This window comes from Phaenicophaeus curvirostris, chromosome 4 (assembly GCF_032191515.1).
Source record: "Phaenicophaeus curvirostris isolate KB17595 chromosome 4, BPBGC_Pcur_1.0, whole genome shotgun sequence".
NCBI classification, from domain to species: domain Eukaryota; kingdom Metazoa; phylum Chordata; class Aves; order Cuculiformes; family Cuculidae; genus Phaenicophaeus; species Phaenicophaeus curvirostris.
Genome location: NC_091395.1, coordinates 21,557,473 through 21,579,587, shown reverse-complemented (window position 1 = coordinate 21,579,587; position 22,115 = coordinate 21,557,473). Strand labels below are relative to the sequence as shown.

General features: G+C 42.5%; 1 protein-coding gene across 1 annotated transcript; it reads left to right on the top strand.

Moving 5' to 3' along the window:
• The first annotated feature begins 356 nt into the window (after window positions 1–356).
• On the top strand, window positions 357–19,878 carry LOC138719895 (transmembrane protease serine 11E-like). The gene is made up of 11 exons (XM_069855471.1): window positions 357–903; window positions 2,195–2,303; window positions 10,209–10,332; window positions 11,448–11,563; window positions 11,989–12,056; window positions 13,815–13,978; window positions 14,977–15,015; window positions 16,582–16,762; window positions 16,955–17,220; window positions 18,201–18,343; window positions 18,754–19,878. Exons 2-11 carry the CDS (start codon window positions 2,211–2,213, stop codon window positions 18,913–18,915), a joined length of 1,356 nt encoding a protein of 451 aa, XP_069711572.1. The 5' UTR covers window positions 357–903; window positions 2,195–2,210; the 3' UTR covers window positions 18,916–19,878.
• The last annotated feature ends 2,237 nt before the right edge of the window (window positions 19,879–22,115 follow it).

Below are 22,115 nucleotides of genomic sequence, written 5' to 3'. Positions count from 1 at the left end.
TATCCTATTCTCTACTTGAGGCTGCAATATCTACCACAGGATTCAGAACACTGCATCCTGTGCACCAGTCTACTTTCTCCTGCTTGTCAGTTTGAAATTTCTGTAGGATCTTCTTGATGTGAAATGCAAATCCTGTTTGCATCTCAATCAGGTGGAAATCTGACTTTGCTAGACTTAATCTACTCATGAAACTTCCCCAGTCACTGAGGAACCTGAGCCTCTTTTCCTTACTCCATTGCTCTAGTTATGCTTTGAGACTTTGTACCATGCTATTAGCTCAGCAGTTGCGACTGACATCGTAACACTAGCTGTGTTATGATGGGTGTCCTGGTCTTTGGCATCCTACATTGCCTCCACTGTACAAAGGTGGACCACAACCCCTGTCTCCTTCCCAGTGTTTCCCAAGTTGTCCAGGCTTTTTTTAAAGTTTGTCAGTGTTATTCCAATGGGCACAGAAGTACACTGTCTCTGGAATCAGGAGCCAAACCTGTTAGGTACTCGGTAACTAAACCACTGATAGCTATTTCCTGTCCCTTTTTCTCAACTGGGGTTTTTGCCTCAGGGAAGTATTATCAGTATAAGAAAATACACAGACACCTTGTGTAGAGGGGACCATTGACCAGGATTATTACATCCTTAACCAGTTTGACACCTTCCTGCCATGGAACAAGGGCTGGAAGAGCTTTTTAGTGCCCTAAAAAGCCTCCTCAGATTGACCTCTTTCCTTAGGCAGCCATTAGGGTTTTTTACCTCCAGGTGAGACTCTTCAGAGATTGCCAGGAAGTCTGTGTAATGTGTTCTTCTACCTATGCCACAATCAAGTCACAATAAAGAGCTCTTATCTCTGAGGATCATGGACTGCCTGGGATGAATATGCATTTGCGCTACCTACACGTGGGTCAGGTTATCATACAACACTTGATACACTACCCGTGGAAATTGTCACCCTCTAGCTAAGCTTCTGACTGCATTTCTCTTTCACATCTGAACTGACTCAGTAGAAGTGTTTCTATATAGGATGGCAATGCAGCTTCCAGTTTGAGTATTGAGAAGCATTTATATTATGTTCATCATAAACAACTGTGTTCTTTGTGTTTCATAACAAATTATGCTGAGATATTGACTGATCCAAATTATAAGAAGCTAAGGCTTATCTTTAGCCTATGTTTCATTCAACAGAAGCTGGCCTCCCAGAAAGGCAATCTTCATGTTACTGGGCTATGGACTTGATATAAGGTGGAAGGAAGAGCTCCAGCCATGTAAGATATATTTGCATCAGTGTGTTACTAAGATGATGGTGCCTGAGCTGTAGAGGGGTCAAATGAAGGTAATTAAGGTGGAGGAAAAAGAGTCCTTAGATGTAAGAAGTCTTATTGCAGTAAAGCAAAGAAAATATGTGCCACATGTATGTTGTGATCTTTTGCCTTCTTTATGTATCTTCTGGAACAAATCTGTGTGTAAGGCTATATGGGCATATATATCTTCTAGTAAGTTCGATGGAACTGAGAAAACTTAAAATTGGAAAAAGAATTTCCAAGAAGATTGAGAAATGCTGCTTTAAGATAGAGTTTGTGCTTGTGTTAATTGACTTGCCAGTTAACTTGCTGTAACTAGCACAAGTAGAAATGCTTATCTAGACAACCTGCAAATGTTTATATCCCAAACGTTTATGACCTCTAAGAATTTTTCCAGGACAGAAATGTGTTGGCCACAATTAAAATTAACTTCTAAGGTGTAAAAGAAGAACTTACAAACTGGAATGAAGCTGTTGTTCTGGGGGCAAGTTGTATGGCCAAACAATCAACTTCAAGGAAGTTGAGAGACACACCACTGAACCTACGCCAATTTGTCAGCTCCACATCTGATCTGGGACTGAACGTTGTCTCTTTAGAACATACAAATTTTCTGTGTTGGTACCGCCCATAATTTCTGATTTGTTTTTAATTATACCAAAGAAGGAAATAAACTTGGCGTCCTTGCAAAATTTTCATGGCTCTTCTGATTTGGGGTGTTGCAGGGTGTAGTTAATGCTCTGAAAAGGCTTTGGGATTCCTGGATGAAGGGTGTGATGAAAGAAGTGTATTGTTTTGTTTTAGGGGAGGAATCATGCTAGTGGGTAAGCCTCTGTCACTGAGACTTGCTGGACTTGTTTGTTCTGACTTGCCTATGACTCCTTTCTTTCCTAATTCGGGAGATAAAGCCTCAAGTCTATGCTGAGATGCCGCACAGTGCATTGTGGTGTTTGGGACGGGACATCTTCCAGTCAGAAGAGCTTCTTGCTGACCACTCAGTGGTACTCAGAGGTGAGTGCCACAGCCTTCTGACTTGATCCTTGATAGCTTGGGCATAATGGCTGTATCATGGGTAGATTTATAGGGCAGTCTGAGCTTTGGCTAAGGGTGTGGATAGAATGGTGGTAGCTCTGAGCTTACTTCTGATTAGAGCTGCCTTCCATGCATCAGTAATCCTGCTGATAATTCACCCTTTCTCTTCACTCAAAATGTGTTTGGTTTGTGAGAATTCCCCAGCTCCTCTACAGCATGGTAAAGCAACAAATCAAAGTGATGTATGGCCACTGAAGGCTACGGCAAGGGTGTAGGTGCGAGTCATCTCACTGCACCCCGACTCTGATCTGTTGTTTGTGCTAGTGTGGTTAGATTGTGTTTTAGTCACAACTGCTGACCTAATAGCATGGTACAAGAGGGTGAGTGGAGTAAAGTAGGTAAAAGTAGCTTCTTGTGCAATTGTTTATTATCATGGGCTTTGTATGCAGCCAGTGAAGTGTTAATGTGTGCAGAATCAGCGTGGAAACACACCAGATCTGGCACCTGACCATTTCACCCACCCTGCCTTGGAATGAAAGTCGAAAACCTACTGCTTATTTGCACCTCACTTGTGGAGTAGATTTCAACCAAAGAGGGACAAAGACAAGCAGACAGAGCTATTTTCAAAGGCTGAAAAGATCTACTGCTATATTGTGGGACTGCCGAACTAACAGAATAGGATGCTTGTCTATGATCACTGCAGCTGGAAGTGGAAGTCTGAGAGATAGAGATGATGTAGAAGTTGCAGAAGCTCATCCTAAAGCTTATTTCAGAGCATGGGAGTCTTTCTCAAGATGTTGTCTGTGACAGTCAACTATTGAAAGATGCATTATTGATCAAAGATATTTCAGGTTTTGGCATTACAGTTATGTCCTACAGATTGTCGTAGCAGTTCAAAAGGCTAGCTCTATCCCAACAGTTAAAAAGTTATGAGTTAAAAACTCGTAACCTCCAAAAACCTGTATTCAAAATGGATGAGAGAGTAGGGAACAATAAACCTTTTGGTTTTAAACATGATCAAATAATCAGGGAAGTCTGTGTAAGCAGCATTTTGGCATCGTGGATATAGTTACTTGTGAGCTCTGAGTTAACACATCCGAAAGACTGAATATTGTCCTTGATGCAAATGACAAGAACAGTATTTGGAGCTGTTGTCTTTGTCCAGCTGAAGTGTGTTCCTGGGAAGCAGCAGGACCTTGATAGAATGGGTGGTTAAGGGGAGGAGCTCAATTAGTAAGTGGCAAGTACATTAGTGATGTTTTATCTGACTGCAGAGTGGTGGTATGCAGTACCTACTGTTTTTGTGGGATGTTCAAGGGTGTGGGGAGATCAAGCTGATTCAGCGTGACGCATAGAAGGACACGCACATTTTGTTTCCCTCAGCAGATCCCTTCAATGTTTGGAAGTCATTGTATCAGAATTACTTTGAGAAATATCACACATCGTGATTGAGGCTAGTAGGTAACTGACCTTATGCAAACAAGGGTCTTGCGATACTTGGGCAGTCACTAGGTGCTTCTGTTTCAATACCCAAAGCAGTAGAGGTTGTTGTCCCATTCTGTTAGAAGCCTGTGTCCTGAGTATGCCACAAGAGTGGAGGAGAAGTGTTAGATTAGTGTGATTCCTTTTGGCAAAGGTGGGAGTGGAATCAGCATGTGTTGCTTCATGGCCATGTGCTTCTTCTATGGGAATCCTGGACTAAGCCAAATGTATTCTGTATTTCAGTTACTGCCACTCTCAACCACACTGCCAAGGTAGATAGCTTCAGGGACCTAGTCTCGATTTTTCAAATTGCACTCTCCAGGCCAGCAGACTAGTCTGTTCAGTTCTCTTGTGAAAGGTCCCATTTCTAGACAGAGTGGTTGTAGGGATGTACCTGAATCCATCTTCAAATGGAAAACCTGGTCATGGCTTGTGGAGAGACCCTCTTTAGCAGAAATGCTACCCAGCTTCTGAGAGTATTGGAAGATCAGTGAGCAGAGGTATAATAATAAAAAGAAAAATAATAATTTTAATACAGACAGCAGCAGATCAGGTAGAAGAGGTTGCATATTTTCTTCTACGCAGAGCACAGCAAAAGACCTTCAGTAAATAACTGGTGCCTGAAAACACGGTTTAGATTCATCTAAAAGCAAATCTAGATCGGAGTGCTATGAGGAAGGTAGCTGTTCCCTGCTTATCCAGCAGCTCAGTGATCACAGTGTTTTCTTAGGACACATTCGATGCAGTTACACTTCCTTTTCTTATCTGAACAGACATTTTTGATCAGTTTTCCAGTTTTTTTTTTACTGAGGCTTTTGATAATGTGCAGTAGCTCAACCAGAAGAGGTGGATAAGCTTAATGTAGTGGATCAAATCCTTGTCAGGCAGGGGTGGGAGCAGAACCTTCATCGCTTGCATTTTGAACAAACATAGTAACCTTTTAGGAAGTTTGGTACAGGATGAGAGAGGAAAAACAACTTGTCACCTATGCATTGTGCTTGTCTTGCTTTTGGGTAGATGTTCCAAAGTGGAAGGTAATGGGGTTGATCACAAGTCCAACCTGAAATCCTAAATGTTCTCTCCTTAGTTTCACAAGGAAGACCAGACAATTTTAGCTGTGTAAAATTTCAGTAAAACTCTTCCTCCTAATGTGTCAACAACAATTAACAATTAACATAGCTTTATTTATTTATCTCACTTATTAAAATATACTGTACCAAGCTTTGATTTAACGTATCTTTAAACATGACTTTACTGTGTTTAACATAGTTTAATTCTGTATAGCTGTTTCTAAAATAGTTCAGTCAGATAAATTTTTTTCAGTATGGAATAACTTTTCAGTGATCAAAACACATTCTTGGGCTTGTATCTAAGGTGCATAAACTAGGAGACCTTATAGTTTGCATTTCCAGACCCAAATGAACTGTGATGTGAAATTGTCAGATGCTACAGTCTGAAAGCCTTGTTCTGGGCTTCTTAGGAATGAAATGTGTTTTAAATGAGAACAGAAGTTGCTGGAGTAGATCTAATGTTCATCCATCGTATTGCCAAGATAAGCAGTTTTGTACTGAACTGAAAGATCTTGGATATGAAATTTCTTGCTAATTCACTGCAGGCTGAAATCTGCCAGACAGAGACCATAAGAAGTGATTTTTTCGGAGTGGAGAGGACTCAGCCTTTGAGGTCTTCTGGTGGAGTCTGGCTTCTGATCTCTTCTTGACATTTGCTCTTGAGTAATGAAAATTAGCCGCATCCATGCTGAATGCAGCAGTGTTAGCTGAATTCCCTGTCTGCTACCCTGAGAGTTAATTTGCTGCTTACTGGAGTTTAGGCAGTAAAAATATCAAAGCATGTGGTATAAGGAAGTAAAAAATGTACTGCTGTACTAAATACGTGACTATGTAAGGCATCTACACAGACAGCTGTGGTACTGGGGGTCTTCTGAAGAGAATGCCTATCTATTAAGCAGTGCCTCTTTGCCACAAGGAGAAAGAAAGGATGCGATTGAAGGTGCCGAGATCATGTCTGCATTCATCAGCACTGCAGAAGATTGGTGTTTCTCTGGCCAGTGAGTGTTGCTGCATAGAGCAGAGTTTTCTTGGTTCCTAGAGTGCAGAGGAGACCATGCAGAAGAAGCCTGATTCCCAAATAGGGGGATCTATCTGCCACTGAACTATTTAAACACAGAGGTGGTAGTCCCAGGCACAGGAATCCACTCCTCCGTGGCATAAGAGCAAAAGGTCTAGCATGGGACAAAGGAGCTAGTTAGAGTTATGATGCATGTAATTAATGACCATCCACTGAGTGGATGTAACCTGAACAAGAATAATCTTTCACTAAATATCCCAGTAGGTCTCAGCAGAGCCAGGCTCAAAGCCAGACCTAGCTGTGACTGTGAACACAGACCCTAGCGTCAAAGGCTGCGACTCCTGGGCACTACTGGAAACATGTGCTGCTCTTATACAAATAACACATATTTGATTGTCCAGCACTTGAGCTGTTCTTCAGAGAATAAAGGATAGCTGATTTTGAGCCAAACAAGATCATCAGTTCTTCACATTCATGCCAATTCCTGAAATAGGTGGCAAAAGATATATATTTCCTAAAATGCTAAAAAAAGATTTTTTCTTTCCTAACCTCTTTGCACAACTGCTGACTGGCATGTCTACTGATAAAAGACAAAAAAAAGGGGGGTTGCTGAGCTGGATCCTGCACTTGGGCATTGCAGCTGAAGGATACATGCTGGCAACTGAACACTGTGGGAGATGATGAGACTTGGTGCTTCCATTGCAGAAGAGATTTATCCATTTTTCCATTAGCAAGATGGAAGCTGAACATCCTGATAAAGGAAGGGAACTATTTTGTGTTTGAGGGAGTATTTCCACTTTACTTTGTATATCCTACATACAGATTAGTTACCTATATGAATGTAGAAATATATGGAAATGCTTCCTTTAAACTGTATTTTCTTAAAAAAATTGAAGTGAAGTCATTATCAGAAGTGGAAGAGGTTTTTATTCCTCACCTCCCATGTTTTCATTTCCCCCAGCATTGTGGCAGTTCCTAAGGTATCTGTTTCCCCCTGCAATCTGTGTGACCTGTGGAGAGGAAGCAGTTCTGAGATGCTGGAGGAGAAGGGGGTCTGTGCTGCCAGTGTTTGTTGATATAGCTGGTATTTGCACGAAAAGGAAACGGAGACATCGAAGTGGAGGGCAGCACTGCTTGTCTGAGCATGAGTCCCACAGACAGCGAAATGCTTGTTCTCAAGTGTGAGTCTTAAGCTTTTGTAGCTTAGGCACAAAGCCATGTCTTGAGGAAATCTGTCTGTACGCAGTTCAAGAAAGCCGGCGGTATGAAACAAGAGTACTGTTGCCTTTGTATCTGCAGAGTCAGCCATATGCCATCAGGGCTGTGCCGTGTGTTCTCTTGCGTCAAGGGCAACGGCTGGATATTGCTCTGATTGCCATTCAGGTGGAAGCATATTGGGGCAGGGACAGCTGAAGCACAAGGAACCAGTCTGCTGGAGACTGATGGCAGGGGCTCAGGCTGAAGAACAAAAGTTCTCCAGTGAGGAAAGCAAAGTCAAATGCTAAAGCAGAATCTTTAAAACATGAGAGATATCTGGCTGAGGAGAGGCAGAGGTATATTAGCCTACAAGAAATCTGAAGGGAGCCTACAAGAAAGCTGGAGAGGGTCTATTCATGAAAGCTTGTGTCGATAGGACAAGGGGGAATGGATATAAGCTGGAGCAGGGCAGATTTAGACTAGACATTAGAAAGAATTTCTTCACTGTAAGAGTGGTGAGACATGGGAACAGGTTGCCAAGGGAAGTTGTGGATGCCCCATCCCTGGAGGTGTTTAAGGCCAGGTTGGATGGGGCCTTGGGTAACCTGATCTAGTGGGATGTCCTTGCCCATGGCAGCGGGGTTGGAACTAGATGATCTTTAAGGTCCCTTCCAGCCCTAACCATTCTATGATTCTATATTGTCATAGTAGGTTCTAGTCAGCCAAAAGCTTTGCCCCCAAGGCAGTAATTGGCTGTCCATCAGGTATTCTGTAATTCCATGAGCTGGGGCTGTGAAAGACCATGAACTGTGAGGTGGGGATGGGAATGCTCTACGGGAGGCTGCAGCATGTTAAACTGAGGCAGGACAGTGCCACTGGTCTTAGGTTTTTATGCAGATCTCTGCATCTGTTAAACTGTTAGGGGTAACAGATGGTATATACTGTCGACTGAAGGTGTAGATGGTGAGAAGGCAAGGCCTCTGTGAAACCAGTTGCGATCTAATGTGAGTATAATTATGTGCGCACTGCAACTTGAAGTTTCCAAAGAAAGTAAACTTGTCAAGCCTGGGCTTTCAAACTCCTATCAAGTGCCCTGTAGTCTGTTGTGCAGAGCTTTGCCATCAGGGAGCTGAGCCACTCTTAGTGAGGAGACAGCTGGATTTGGGGAAAACTTTGTCTGTGCATTGCCAGAACATAACTTTGCCCCAGTAAAGCAGGCACAGCAGAAGGAGACATACTAGGCTTCTCTGAAGCATGTGACTCTGAAGCAGAAGGCTTGATCCTGGTCACCTGTCCTGTGTATTTTTGTAACACTAAGCTGCTCCTTGTAACCACTTGCAATCCTGGTGCTGGCTGGAGCTACCTTGTTTTAACTTTTTCTTTCCTGTATGACACCTATTTGAGTGGGTAAAAACTTGCCTACTTCCTGTCTTGAGCAATGGTCTGGGATACCTGCCAGCACTCTTACTAGCCAAAACCAAGCTTTTATGTGAGGGGATCAAACTCTTGAGTTACTTCCAGCTTCACTGTCACTTGCTGAGCACACCCTAACTGTGTGCAGACCTCTTGGCTGCTTCCTCTATGGTTCTATCCTTTTTTCCCTCTGGTTTGCCTTGCTTATCATCTCTTTCTTGTAGCTTTGCTCAGCTTTCACACCCGCAGGGTAGCGTGCATAACCCCATTCTGCTCTCCCAGCACTTCACCGTCTTCTGCTCTCTTGGATTTGTGCATTATATCCTCACCTTTACTGCTCATCTGCCACCTTAGCTCACTTCTTATGATGGAATCTCTGCTGGTATCCTGCTCTACTTTCACTGTGATTTCTTCTTTGCCACCTTGTAGTCAGAAAACCTACAAAGACTTACTCTGCCTGCCTTCCTGCCCTTCCTGCTCCATTTTCTTGGATGTTGCTTGGAAATAGTTGTGCCATAGGCCTGAAAAAGCAAAAATAGATTTTAGTTGTCTGGTCCACAGCAATACAAATGTGGATCAGTGGATATAAAACAGCATGGTGACTAGCCAGCTGTGTCCTGCCTCCCCAGGGCTGGATGCTGCCATTTGTCACTCTAAGCGCCTTTGAGAAATTATCCCATGTGGTTTTTCTGATACCCTGTACAAATGCCGACCATAACGTAGAGACTCTGCATGGCATGTTAACAATTACTACATAGTGTAATGTGGAATTACTGAGGATCTGAAATAATTATGCTTAAGGCTTTGAATCATTGTACAACAAAGCTAATGAAGACTTGCAAAAATGCAGTTTTCCTAATGCTCTCTTGCTTAACACTGTGCAGGAGGACAGAAGTGGAGGAGAATGGCTTATGTGCCTTTGTCCGTGTATGTCAAGTTCCCAACTCTTTTACAGGTCTGCTGTTGGCTTTCAGCAAGTCTAAGCCTGGGCTTGTTGCCATATCATGGTTACACATAAGTTATTTCTCCCTTCTCTCATAGACTGCCTAGCAGGAGAGAGGATGCAGTGGCTTACAGTGTCTGTGCAGTTTTAATGCAATAAAACCCAAACACTGGAGAGGATCAATAAATGTTCCTACTCGTAACAAATAAAAATAACTCAAAGATGTGCTGTATGGCATTTCTGGTAGCCTAGAGTATCCCTGGTGTGTAAGTTGCTTCATCAGTCATGAATTATTATATTTGTGTTCAGTGTATGCACCTGCGTAGGCAATCAGCTACACCTGAAATTTTTGTAATATTTCTTAATGTGAAATTGTCTCTACTGGCAATACCTGCACAACTCTAGGCTTTACTCAGGGGTGTGTGTGAGGCAATGGGGGCAAGTTAAAACACAAGAAATTCTGTCTAAATATAAAGAAAAAGCTTTTGCAATGAAGGTGGTCAGAGACTCACAGAACTCCTGAAAGAATGAGTGATCACTGTCCTTGGAGATACTAAGAACTTGACTGCACAAAGTCTGGAACAACCTGCTGTAGTGGGACCTGATTTGAGCAGGTCAGACCCACAGGGTCCAGAGATGCTTCCCAACCTTGTGTGAGCTTTGTCAGCTGAGCTAAGCTGTGCCAAATATGATTTGCTTGAGGATGTACTGTTGCCTTTGTAACAGAGTTGAATTTCTCCATGTTGTTTTTTTCAATGCAGATAGGAATCCAGATGGACAGAGCAACGAAACGTATAGAGCCATGGAAGATAGCAGTCATCCTTGTGTCGGTGATAGTAGGCTTAGCACTCATCATTGGCTTGATTACATATTTTTTGTGCCGTGGTAAGCACACTACTGTTTTCATTGTCACAAGTCTTTGTATTTCACTTACTACCTTGGTATTGCCTGATGATTGAGTTATAAATTCACCCCTGGTATAGAATCCACATAAGAAAACTTACTAGACCCTATTTGAGATCTGAATTGATTAGTAAACTTGCAAGAAGACTTAAATATTTACCTGAAGCAGGGATTTAATTTTTGCCCCTCTTTATTTCTTGTCTTGCCTTGGTGCCTCCACTGGTATCTATGGTTAAGCAAAAGCTGGAAGTCTTCTGTGTAAGCCAGGGGTATGTTTAGTTCTTAGGCTAAGCAGCAAGCTTGGTCTTGAACACAGTTTTGGCAGAAACTGAACCTGAGACTTCTAGCTGAGGATATTGCAGAAGGAGAGAAAGCAGAGTTTTAGGCTTTTTGGAGCCCAGTAGTCAGTCCTGGATGCCAAGGGCCCACTTTTGGTAGCAGGTGAACAAAGCCAAGCCATTCCATTCTCACTCTCTGAGATATCAGTGTGAGGGGTTTTGAAATGCCTTCTTACTGGAATGGAACTAATTGTGTTGCTGTCTCAGCTCCCTGAGATCTGATGAGGTTATATCTTGCATTAGGACACTAGACAGATCAGTGACAGAGCTACAGCTTAGCTTTGCTTTTTCTAGCTCTGCATTATGTGGCCCCTCTCTGCCATTCACTAGAGTCAGATTTTAAACTTAACCTGACTGCTGGATGAATGCAAACTGCTGCGGGCCACCTGCCTCTGAGAGGGGCAGGGACATGGAAGAGTGCAGCTATGGAAGAGTGAGTGTGTCTGCTGAGTCAGAAGGGATATATGCAGGCTGGTGTGTCTCGTGCTGTACTCACCTTAGGCTAATGAGAAGATAGTCCCCAGAGATATGTTGTACTGGGTATAATTTAGAGCTACTTGGGGTGGTCCTCGAAGTAGAAATGAGCCCTTAGCTAGTCCATGGAGCAACAAGATAGTCAAGAGCCCCTTTTACCCAAAGTGCTGCTAAACATGTAATTCTGCCGCTGACATGGTCATGGGCAGTGATCTGTGACCTGCTGTGTGTGTCTGGATTTTATTGAAGGAGATCAGCCACCTTTCCTTTTCTTCTTGTCTGTAGATGAGGACCGATATTACAATGCATCTTTTTTAATCACCAATGTCAATTACAATCCTCAGTATGAAAGACAAACCACAGAAGAGTTCAGGCACCTGAGCCAAGAGATTGAAACTATGGTAAGCAAAGACCTTTCTCTGTTTCTGCCTGACCTATGGTGAAGAGTTTTGTTACTGCATGATTGGAAACAAAGTCAGAGGTGATTGTGCCTCACTCTTCTGAAGCTCACCTTATCTTTCAAACCTAGCTGTAGTGGGTTAAAGATGCATTGCTGACTGTGCACTAGCAGATGGTAAGCACAGGTGCTGTCTGTTCCAGCAGCCCTGTGGTGGAACAAGCACCCACAGAGCAGAAAGGACAGCAAAATTGACCATCTCAGCTGTTTATTTTGGTTCTGCATCCTCTGATAGGAAAAGCAGTAGCTTTGGTGTAGAGGTGGAGATGTGAAGGCATTTCCTTGTATTTCAGGGCCTCATGAGACTTAAATCTTGAGAGCATGTAATGCGTTGCAGGTGTATTTTAACACACTCTTTTCCTTTAACAGATATCTGCAGTATTCAAGGGGTCCTTTCTAAGTAAAAGGTACATGAGGTCCCATGTTGTCAGTCTAAGGTAAGCTAAGTTTTGCTTGGATTACACCAGCAGGTTGACTAAGTCTTGGCTGGTTGTTGCTTTCCTTTGGTGCTCACAACACTGAGGACTCAGTTACCTTCAAAAGTCAGAAAGGAAGAGAAATTTGACCTTATCCTTCTGCAGACTGATTACCTGAACGATAGTGGTTTGTGACTGTGATGCAGGAACTGAATTACTAGGTAATCTCAGTGTTCACTAGTAGTTAAAGGCATGAGAGATTCAGAGTCAACTCTTTATTCCACTTGATGCTTCCTGTGGAAGCTCAGGGTGATGTTTAGCTCTCTGCATGGTGTGCAGCAGGAGGTGACTATTATCTCCCCTCTCTGAAAATATTTAAAGGAACAAATGGTTCCACTGTGAAATACCTGGATACAGAGCTGAGGGAAGGAAGCAAGTAGGACATACAGGTGTAAAGGCCCTGTGTAAAAGCTTTTAAGTCTTTCTTCTCTCTCCAGTAGTGGTGATAAGCGCCATTGCTTCCCTCTCCTTCACAATACTTTGATTTGGAGTTGTATTTCTATAAGATTCAATTCTGCTGTGGAATATTTTTCCATAGACAGCCAGACTTCCCACAAATGTACTTCTTCACAGCACTTCTGGGCTTTCTTGCCTGTACCTGTCTCTAGAAGGAATGGGTAATTTCCTTAAGCTGTTCTACATTGTTTTCTGCTACTGGTTTCTTCCACAGGCCTCCCATACCATTTGTCAACTGAAATGACAGAACTTGCGACCTAGACTTCAAGTAACCTCTTTAGACCTTTTAGGTTGACCAAATAGCACATCTCTTCCAAGCTTGTTTTCACTACAGATACCTTCTTGTGCACCTAGGCAGTGGACCAGCTTAGCTGCATCTCTGCTGTCTTTCCCTCTAGGCTTCAGTTCATTTTCCTCTAGACTGCTAGTTCAAAATATTGGGTCAAATAGTTTATGCTGACAGTAAAATGACCGTGTCTTGCTCTTATAACTCAAACCATTGAGAATTTTGTCTCTAAATATAGTATAATGGAGCTAACTGGCCAATAAATGGACAAGCAACCTAAATGAAAAGAAATGCAAGAAGACCTTTTTAACTTCTGTGACTCTAAATTGAGTCTTTTGAATGACAGTAAGGAATGGCCTGTTGCATATATGTTGAAGGGTTTTAACTTGCTGTATTTTTCCTACTGCCATATGTATCCTACTGACTATCAGCTGCGTAGAGGCCAAATGGGAGTGATCCCCCCTCTTCTTCTCAGCTGTACTGCTTATAACATTTTCTGTAAAATTCCCTCTCATCATTGTTATAGCAAGAATCAAGCCTTTTGCTGCTTGGAGACATGTTATCATCTTCCTTTACTTGTGCAGAGCTGTGCTATTCATTCAGGGGAGGGACTGTTTACAAACGTTTGTAGTGATAGGACTAAGGACAATGGCTATAAACTGGAGAGGAGCAGATTTAGACTAGATGTAAGGAAGAATTTCTTCACTTCGATGGTGGTGAGGCCCTGGCACAGGTTGCCCAGGGAAGCTGTGGCTGCCCCATCAAGGCCAGGTTGGATGGGACCTTGGGCAGCCTGATCTAGTGGGAGGTGTCTCTGCCCATGACAGGGGGGTTGGAACTATTCTGATTCTATGATTTTATATACCTGTGCAGACCGGAACTGTTGTTGTATAAAGAAGATAGACAGTACAAAGCAAAACAAAGAGTATTAGTAGGCAAAGAGAGAACGACTCCAGTTTGTTTTTGTTGGTTTGCAGCCCAGATCCCGGTGGAGTGCTTGCGTCTGTTGTTCTGGTATTTAAATTTGCCTCGGCTGACAGTAAAGCCCTAAGCTGGAGTCACGTCAACAGTGTGTTACGCAGGAGGCTGAAACCAAGCTCTAGATTCTTGAACGTTGACCTGTCTACCCTTACACTCACAGGCAAGTGCCTTAGGTTTGTGGTTTTAGCTTGGCATTTGTTCCTCATACTTTGCTGTTCTTAATGAATTTCACTTTAATATGCAAATACGGGCTATTCTTGTTTTCTTCTTTTGCCTTTCTCAAAATTATGTGTTACAGCTGACAGCCTGAGAACTTGGAAGAAGCAGCATGAAGAGAACTAAAGCCTGCCAGAGTAATGACTATGAGATTTATGAGAGTGACCTCTCCTCTGTGCATCGGAGGCTCTCTTTGTGTGACCTAGCTCTGTTGAATGATATAGCCCCTCCCCAGTTAATAAAAAAAACAGATCCAGCTTTGTTTCCATGAGTTCACTGATTACTTTGTTAAGGCACAGAGTGAATTGGACAAGAATCTGCATCACCGGGTACTGAAATGCAGAGTCCTCATGCTATTAAAAAAATGCAAGGCTGAGATAGTTCCTTTCTCCACCCCCTGAAATTTCCTTTGCTTATTTGACAGATTGCTGCAGCAAGCATTCATAACAAAATCCTGAGGTTCCCTGGGCACTAATCCTCTCATATGAATCTGTTGCTGGGCATGATCGGAATCTGGCAGGGATAGGAAAGAAATCAGTAACGTTATAGTTTAGATCAGGTCAATCCCAGCAATGAGGATTTGTGGAGACTCTTTTGACCACCTTGCCATACTGAACCTGAACAAATACATTTAGGTGTTTGTATTGTGCACAGCTGCCAGCACGTGTAGATCTTAGTTGTACATCTTTGCAGTCATCTGCTGGTTTTGTTAGCTTTAAGCTAAGGCAAGAAAATTGTATCCTTTGGCCTTACACTTTCAGTGGGGAACAGAGACTGAACTGAACTTCTCCATCAGAGCAAATTACTCCTTTTACCGTACTGTCACTCCACACAACAATGCAAACCATTTAATTTGTGTTTGCTGGGTACAGAGAGGGAGTCTGTGCTAGATCCTGTAGCAGTATGAGACATACTCACTGTGGTATTTGCTCTTCATTTCAGAGCTGGATAAGGAAAAGGGAGACAACCTTTTAAACAACTGTGAGTACAAATGCTATAGGTTCTGTGTTTACAATTTTCTTATGCTTTTGAGATGCAAGCTGAAAAAAAACTTGTTAAAAATACTAAAGCAGTAGACAGTGCAAGAGCCAGAAAGGACTTCAGCTTACTTTCTTGCAGTCAGGCAGGCTCTGTAGTGCTTGCGGAATCAGGAGTTCTGACTTGGTGGTGGGAAGCACTTGCTTTAATATTGGTTATGGGAAGTAGGAGCATGTAGATAAGCTGCTCTTAGTGAGCTTTGTACAAGGACTGCAGTTGCTGTGGGCCAAGAATCTTGCTGGAATCTTTCGAAAACCATTTTTCTTTCTGCTTCCTTCTCCCTGCAAAAAAGTTTGGCAATAAGTGTCTGTCATATTTGAGCTAAACCTTGCAATATATAGAAAAAGGCCAGATGTTGGGAGAGAAAGGAGAGCTCTCAGTGAGAGCAAGGCAGTGGCGCAGTCCTGGAGAGGGACAGGTTCTCAGTCCCTAACCTGTTCTGTGCTCCACTCTGAGATCTTAAAGGTCCTCTGTAAACAGGGAGACAGCATGAGTCCCCTCCCAAGGGACTACATCAGTTCCCTGCGTGGATCTGGAGACTTTGCACTTTAGCTTTCCATCATTAAGTGGTCTCTGAGAATTAACTGATTGGGATCTAATATTTTCAGCTGAGTAATACATGACTGCTGTTGGCACAGTGGCTGTAAGTGAGCTGTTGGAGGAAGAGGACACCGTTTTTTTTCTTTTGATTGCTGCTGTCATGGCTGACCTGGGGGTGACTTGACAAAATCCTTTCTTTGTTTGCTTAGTTTGCGGGTCTGACTCTGTTGGTCTTGCCTTTGCTATACAGGTAGGATGTTACAAATAATGGGAAGATTGCTTCTAGTAATGTGCAGTGCCTGTCTCATGCATGTTTTGGTAGCTTAGAGCTGCCCTGGTGTGGTTGCTGCATATATGGAGGTTCCTCAGTATTGTCAAACTCAATTTTTAAGTCTTTTTGGAAAAAAAACCTGAAAACAAACTGAGGATGCCCTTTCCTTTCATACTGTACTAAGAAAGATTTAGTCTTTAGATGAAATGTACCTGTCATTATTATGAAAGCTGTATGAATGTAAATGCTTAGGTTAATTATCTGTGTACAGACACACCAGCTATGTATGTTACCTTTCCTTCTGTACAGTTCTGGTCAAATATCAAACAAAGCAAGGTTTGCAGAGGCAATATTTTTTCAAGTAGATAAACAGTTACAACTGAGGAACATGAACAGTGTTTAAGATATACAGCTTTCAGTTCCCATGGCAGTACATGTGGGCTCGTGTGTCTGAAAACTGGCTTAGTGAAAAAGTAGTGACTCTTCTACCAAACTTCTTTGTTTACCCCACATCTATCTTGAGATGCTGTGACCATGCCATTTAGTTTCCCTGCTCTTGGAGACACTGCTTTAGGTGAAGGTTGTGTCTTGACACCCCTACCCTGTTACGCCTGTGTCTGCAGCCATGAGCACCTTTCCCAAAGTGACACCCTGATTTCCCTCAATCAGCTAAAGCAGAGCTACCTTTTCTTTGACAGGCTGCGGAATACGAAGACAGGCACTCTCCTTTGCAGGAGTGGAGAGAATACTCGGTGGGCAGCGTGCGCAGGATGGGGAATGGCCGTGGCAGGCCAGTATTCAGCTTGATGGGACCCATCGCTGTGGTGCATCAGTGATCAGTAATAGGTGGCTAGTGACGGCAGCCCACTGCTTTAGAGGGTAAGACATCAGCACCGTCTGACCTTGTGTGGCCCTCTAACAGTTGTATCTCCTGGAACACAATGAAGTTTGGGTCTTATCTGTCCTTTAGGCAAACTTGACCACATTGAGTTTTGATGCTTAAACGGAGAGCTAATCTCCTTTGGGGATCTTGTTTTGTATGGGTGTGGCATAACCTCAAATATCTTGCAGAGTAAGAGATCCTCGGAGGTGGACTGCCAGCTTTGGAACTCTGCTGAGACCTCCAAAACAGAAAAAATTCGTCCGAAGAATTATCGTTCATGAAAAATACAGCAACTTTATCCTTGATCATGACTATGATGTGGCTGTTGTAGAACTAGCCTCTGCTATTGAGTTTACGAGTGATGTGCACAGTGTCTGTCTTCCTGAAGCATCTCATGTTTTCCCAGACAATTCTTCCTGTTTTGTCACAGGCTGGGGAGCTTTGGAGAATGATGGTGAGTGTCTCTTGCTTTCTTATGCTGTGTTATACATGTATCTGAGAAGACTGCTGTTACTTTTGGGGGCAGAGGGGTAATGATGGTGAGTGTCTCTTGCTTTCTTATGCTGTGTTATACATGTATCTGAGAAGACTGCTGTTACTTTTGGGGGCAGAGGGGTATTTTGCATTCCTTAGACTTGGTGTTTGATAGGTGCATGTGCTAATGATACTCTTATGGACATAGTCTGCTGCTTTTTTTATGAGTTGGTGAGTGGATTGGTACATGGAGGAAAGGCCCTACAGGTTAGCCTTGCAGGAGTAAGACAGCTGTTGTTGTTGCCGCCTGCGTTGTGCTGGTTGAATATGTCCTGTTCTCCATTCCCACTAGCCCTGTCCCTCTGGGTTTAACTCTGACATGAGTCCTTTCACCGTTGAGTTTTGTCATAGATCTATCTTGACAGTTTTCACCAGTTGTTCTCTCTTCAGTCACAAATCAAGCTTCATCCAGTGACTTGAATGAGCGTCATTCAAATTAGTCCATGTCAGTGAAGTTGTAGTAATAGGACTATAAATCTGCTCACAAGAGCCATTGAACTATATAGGTTGTGTTTCATGGTAGACTCCCGGCATGTGTAGTGACAGTCCAAAGCTACATTGCAGTTAAGAGACTGGGTCTTTCCTATGATAACAAAAATATATCTGTAGTCTACAACTGAATTCCACACTTAAACTTGTACAAAAATCCCTTTTCCCATTATGTGTAAGAGCATCTGGTGATAATAAATGATGAAGAAGGGTTATATTTGGGAACAAGTAAAGGACTTTGGTGGGTCAGGGGGTGGGTGGGACTTCCTTCTTCCCAAGACTTTGTCTGGGTATCTCTCTTCATTGCCTGTAATGGTGGAAAGGCTGTAGGAAAAGCTAACTACTCCTAATTCTTGAATGTTTTAAGTTATATGCCCTGTCTTCAAATTCTAATGCAACTTCTCTTTCTAGGCTATAGTGTTAATGAGCTTCGACAAGCAGAAGTGAAAATTATAGGTACCGGAATTTGTAATAGAAGAGAAGTGTATAGTGGAGCAATAACACCTGGAATGCTGTGTGCTGGATACTTGGAGGGGCGAGTGGATGCCTGCCAGGTAAGTCTCTTCATATGTAAGGTATAAAAGAAGTAGGAGGAGTGGAAGGTCATGTTTTCCAAAAGTGTATTTTATTTCTACGAATCTTGATTAAGTTTATGGGGTTCAATATCTTGACAGATGTAAATGAAAAGCTTCCTGGCTCATGGGCTTAAGTCTGCCCTTAGGTGCTTGGGGTTTATATAACGCACATGTGAGAGAATACAGATGTAAGGGTGTAGAGTGGGAGAAACTGAAGTAGATGTAGGCTGTCAGCCTCTGTCATGTCAGTAAACTCCGTGGAGGTTGGATTGTAGCTGTGGTCTACAGACAAATATCTGTCAGTTGTAAGAGAAAAATTTGAAGCTTGCTGCATTAGTGAGGTGAACACTGTTTACATTGTTCCTGCCTGTTGGCATTTTTCTTCTTAGGGTGACTCTGGTGGGCCACTGGTGCATGCTAATTCCAGAGGAATCTGGTATCTTGTGGGAATAGTAAGTTGGGGAGATGACTGTGGCAAGCGAAATAAACCAGGAGTGTACACGCGAGTGACTTACTATCGAGACTGGATCCACTCCAAAACAGGCATCTGAAACCTCCAGTAAGTTTTGTGGGCTGTGTCCAACTGTTCCTCTGACACTTCTGCTCTGTGGCTACCTTCTAAACAGCTGCTGGCTTACCTTGTGGTCATATATCAAGTGCCAGCAAACTCGGAGTAGTCTAGGACTTGAAATTGGTTTGGCCTACAGCCAGCCAGGAATGAACTTGATCCACACGACAGCTGTTTGTTCTGGAGGTACTCTGTCAAGGGGACAATTGCCTTCATCTGTATGCAATGTACGGACCCTTTTTTCCAGGTCAAATGTTTTAGCCCCTACTTTTATACTCAGGCAAAGCATTTGAGCCCAATCTATCATTTACCAGCATCCAAGACAACTAAAACACAACCTGCCCATTTACTTTGGACTCCAAAGGCCCCATCTATCTGTTGACCAGCTACAATCCAGATCCTGAATCCAAGGCTACTGCACTTCTGAATTCTTCTTGAGCTTTTTCCTGCATCATTCCAGGAAGCATACTCTAATGAAGAACAGAAGATGGCTTAGAGAAGTCCTGATTCCTAATATCACATCGAACTGTTACTTAGATGAATAGAGAATTTTTCCTTGCTGTGTTCTCATGAGATAAGAACCAGTGGAAAACACCAGCTTCTGTCCACCTTCTTTGAACAAGTGCATGTACTTCATCACTTCATATGAACAGCCCCTACCACAACATTTGCTGTAGGAGTGATTGCCAGACTTAAGACGAAAAACCACTTTATGTTCATACCAGTCTGTTGTCATATAGGAGTATTTGGCTGAATTAATTTCCATTTTTAAGTTTCTAGATTGCATTGTTCTGAATAAAAGTCCTTGGCTTTTTGTGCAAGATAGAGGATTGTAACAATCTCAGTATAACCATTGCCAAAAAACCCCTCTCAAACTGCTTATTCCCATGAAAGTTGTTCTCAAGTCTTTCTAATTTAACATGTGCATCTTCAGCTGCATTCTAAAAAAAAAAATAAAAAAAATATCCATCTTCTTGAAAGCAGGGCAGAACTTCTGACTGACTCCATTAATCTTATGTAAAGATCTCTCTCTTCTGTCAGGAACTAGGAATTACCTGTATCTCATTGTCAGACCATAGCTAACCCATTTGATCTCAACAACACAAACTTCTCTCCAACTTCATGTTTTCAGGAGCCGATGTTTCCATCTGCCAGGCAGATCTCAAACATTTTCTACATCCCAGCAGCAGAACACAACTATATCTGGTGAGGATGCTTTCCTTAGTGTGGCTGCAGACTCTTTCCAACACTTTAGGTGGATGTTGATCCTGACAATAGCAAGTGTTTGGTCTTAGTTGCTAGATAAGGAGCCACACAATTGCTTTCTTTTCCCTTTATGGTTAGAAGAGAAAGAACTAGGGAAGTAGATACCAGCCATACTGCCAAGATTCAGAGCTGGTCCAGTGTGGCAAGCAATCGAGAATCTTATGCCAGAAAAGACATACACCAGGCTTTCAGCATGCTCATAGTTAAAAGATCTGAAGGAAACAAGCTCTCAGTGATTCCAGTCTTTAAGGATCAAAGTGTTGTCCAAATCAAGTACAAGTTAGTTAACATAGTCAATGGCAGTTCAGGGGATCCTCTCTGGACTATGCAGCTTGATACAAATGCTGCCAAACAGAGCAGCAATCCATCAAGTTAACAGAAATATTTTGATTGTGCATCCTCTGATTTGTGATCTGGCTCCTTGCCAGTACAGAGACCCATGCACTGGAGGTACGGGAATATTTGGATGTCCAGAGGAGGTCTGTGTGAAAGAGGTGTCAACAGCTGTTGTGTGATGTATACTGTTATATCAGGAAACCTAGCACTTAACATTTCTAAGGGGACTTTTCTTGTGGAATGCTGAGAACTTCAGAAACAAAACTTGGTGGCTTAATTTCTACACAGGGGCTAAGAAGTGTCAGACTGGTTCAGTAGGCCAAACAAATGTGATTATAGTCCCTTAAGGAGAACATTGTTTTAAAGTAAATTGCTTGTAGAGGAAGCTTAAAAGGGATGTATGACAAGTATATATGAATTTTTTTCTTCTTGCTGATAGCAATTGTCTTATCAGAACAGTGAATAAAATTTGATCTTCATGAAGAAAGTCATCATTGCAAGATGCCATGAATTTCCAGATTCCAAAGCACTTTAGGCTCCAGTTTTCAAAGGCCTTAATGGTGTCCCCAGCCTGCTGGATTTCATTGTAGCTTCAAAACTTAATATTTTTAGGCTTACAAATCCCAGCTATCTCACTGGTTCCACAAAGCAGGTAAGTAAATGTCCAAAAAATTTATTTTGCATCTGTGAACTTTCCAGTTGTCCCTATTTGGGGTACAAAATCAGAAAGCAGAGCATTGTGCTCTGTAGCAAGGGCTGCAGTGAATATTGTTCTCCAAAGTGGTGCATACAAGGCTGAAAAAGTGAACTCATTGAGCATCTTGGAGAGATACAGTACCTGATCCACCTTAATGTCAAGTGCCAGCAAAGTGCAGCCAGGAGTGAGTGGGGCTCAAGGGGACCTGCTATATACATGGGATGTTTTGAGGGACTTTATTTCAGATTGCCTTGTGGAGTTTTCCTGATAGCAACTGGAACAAGTATTCTGATCTGGTTTCTTTGGAAGCAATGTAGTTTACATGCTCTGAGGCCTCTAGGTGATGCAAAGCAGTATAAATGAGGGCTGTCAAGAAGAACTCTTCAAAGAACACCCCTCATTGACTGGGAGTGTTGGTGTGGATGGACGTGATGGCTCTGAATCCATTACTTGTGGTGAAACTACACTAATGTCACCATTGCCTGGCTTCTCCAGAGGGAAATTATGGAAACCTGAAGCAATGTAGGTGGCCAGGATGTTTTATTTGGTTTAGGGGGCCTAGCAGATTTGTATTTCTTTTAAGCTGAAGTCCCATCTATTCATGAAGCCACAAGCTTAATCTTCTCTCAGCCGTATTTTCTTGGGAACTAACATCTTCACTCAATGCAGAATGGGATGTATCTAACTGTACAATCATGCATGACACACAAGAATGTAATTTATACCTAAATATAATAAAACCTCTTAAAAAATTGTCTTCTTGTTCATTTCCTGCATTATGGAAAGCACTGATCCTTTACCATGTATTTATGTACTGGCTTTTGTGCAGTCTTAGCCATCTGGTTTAATTGAGTTGTTAGAGGAGCATAACTGGAAGAAGAGCA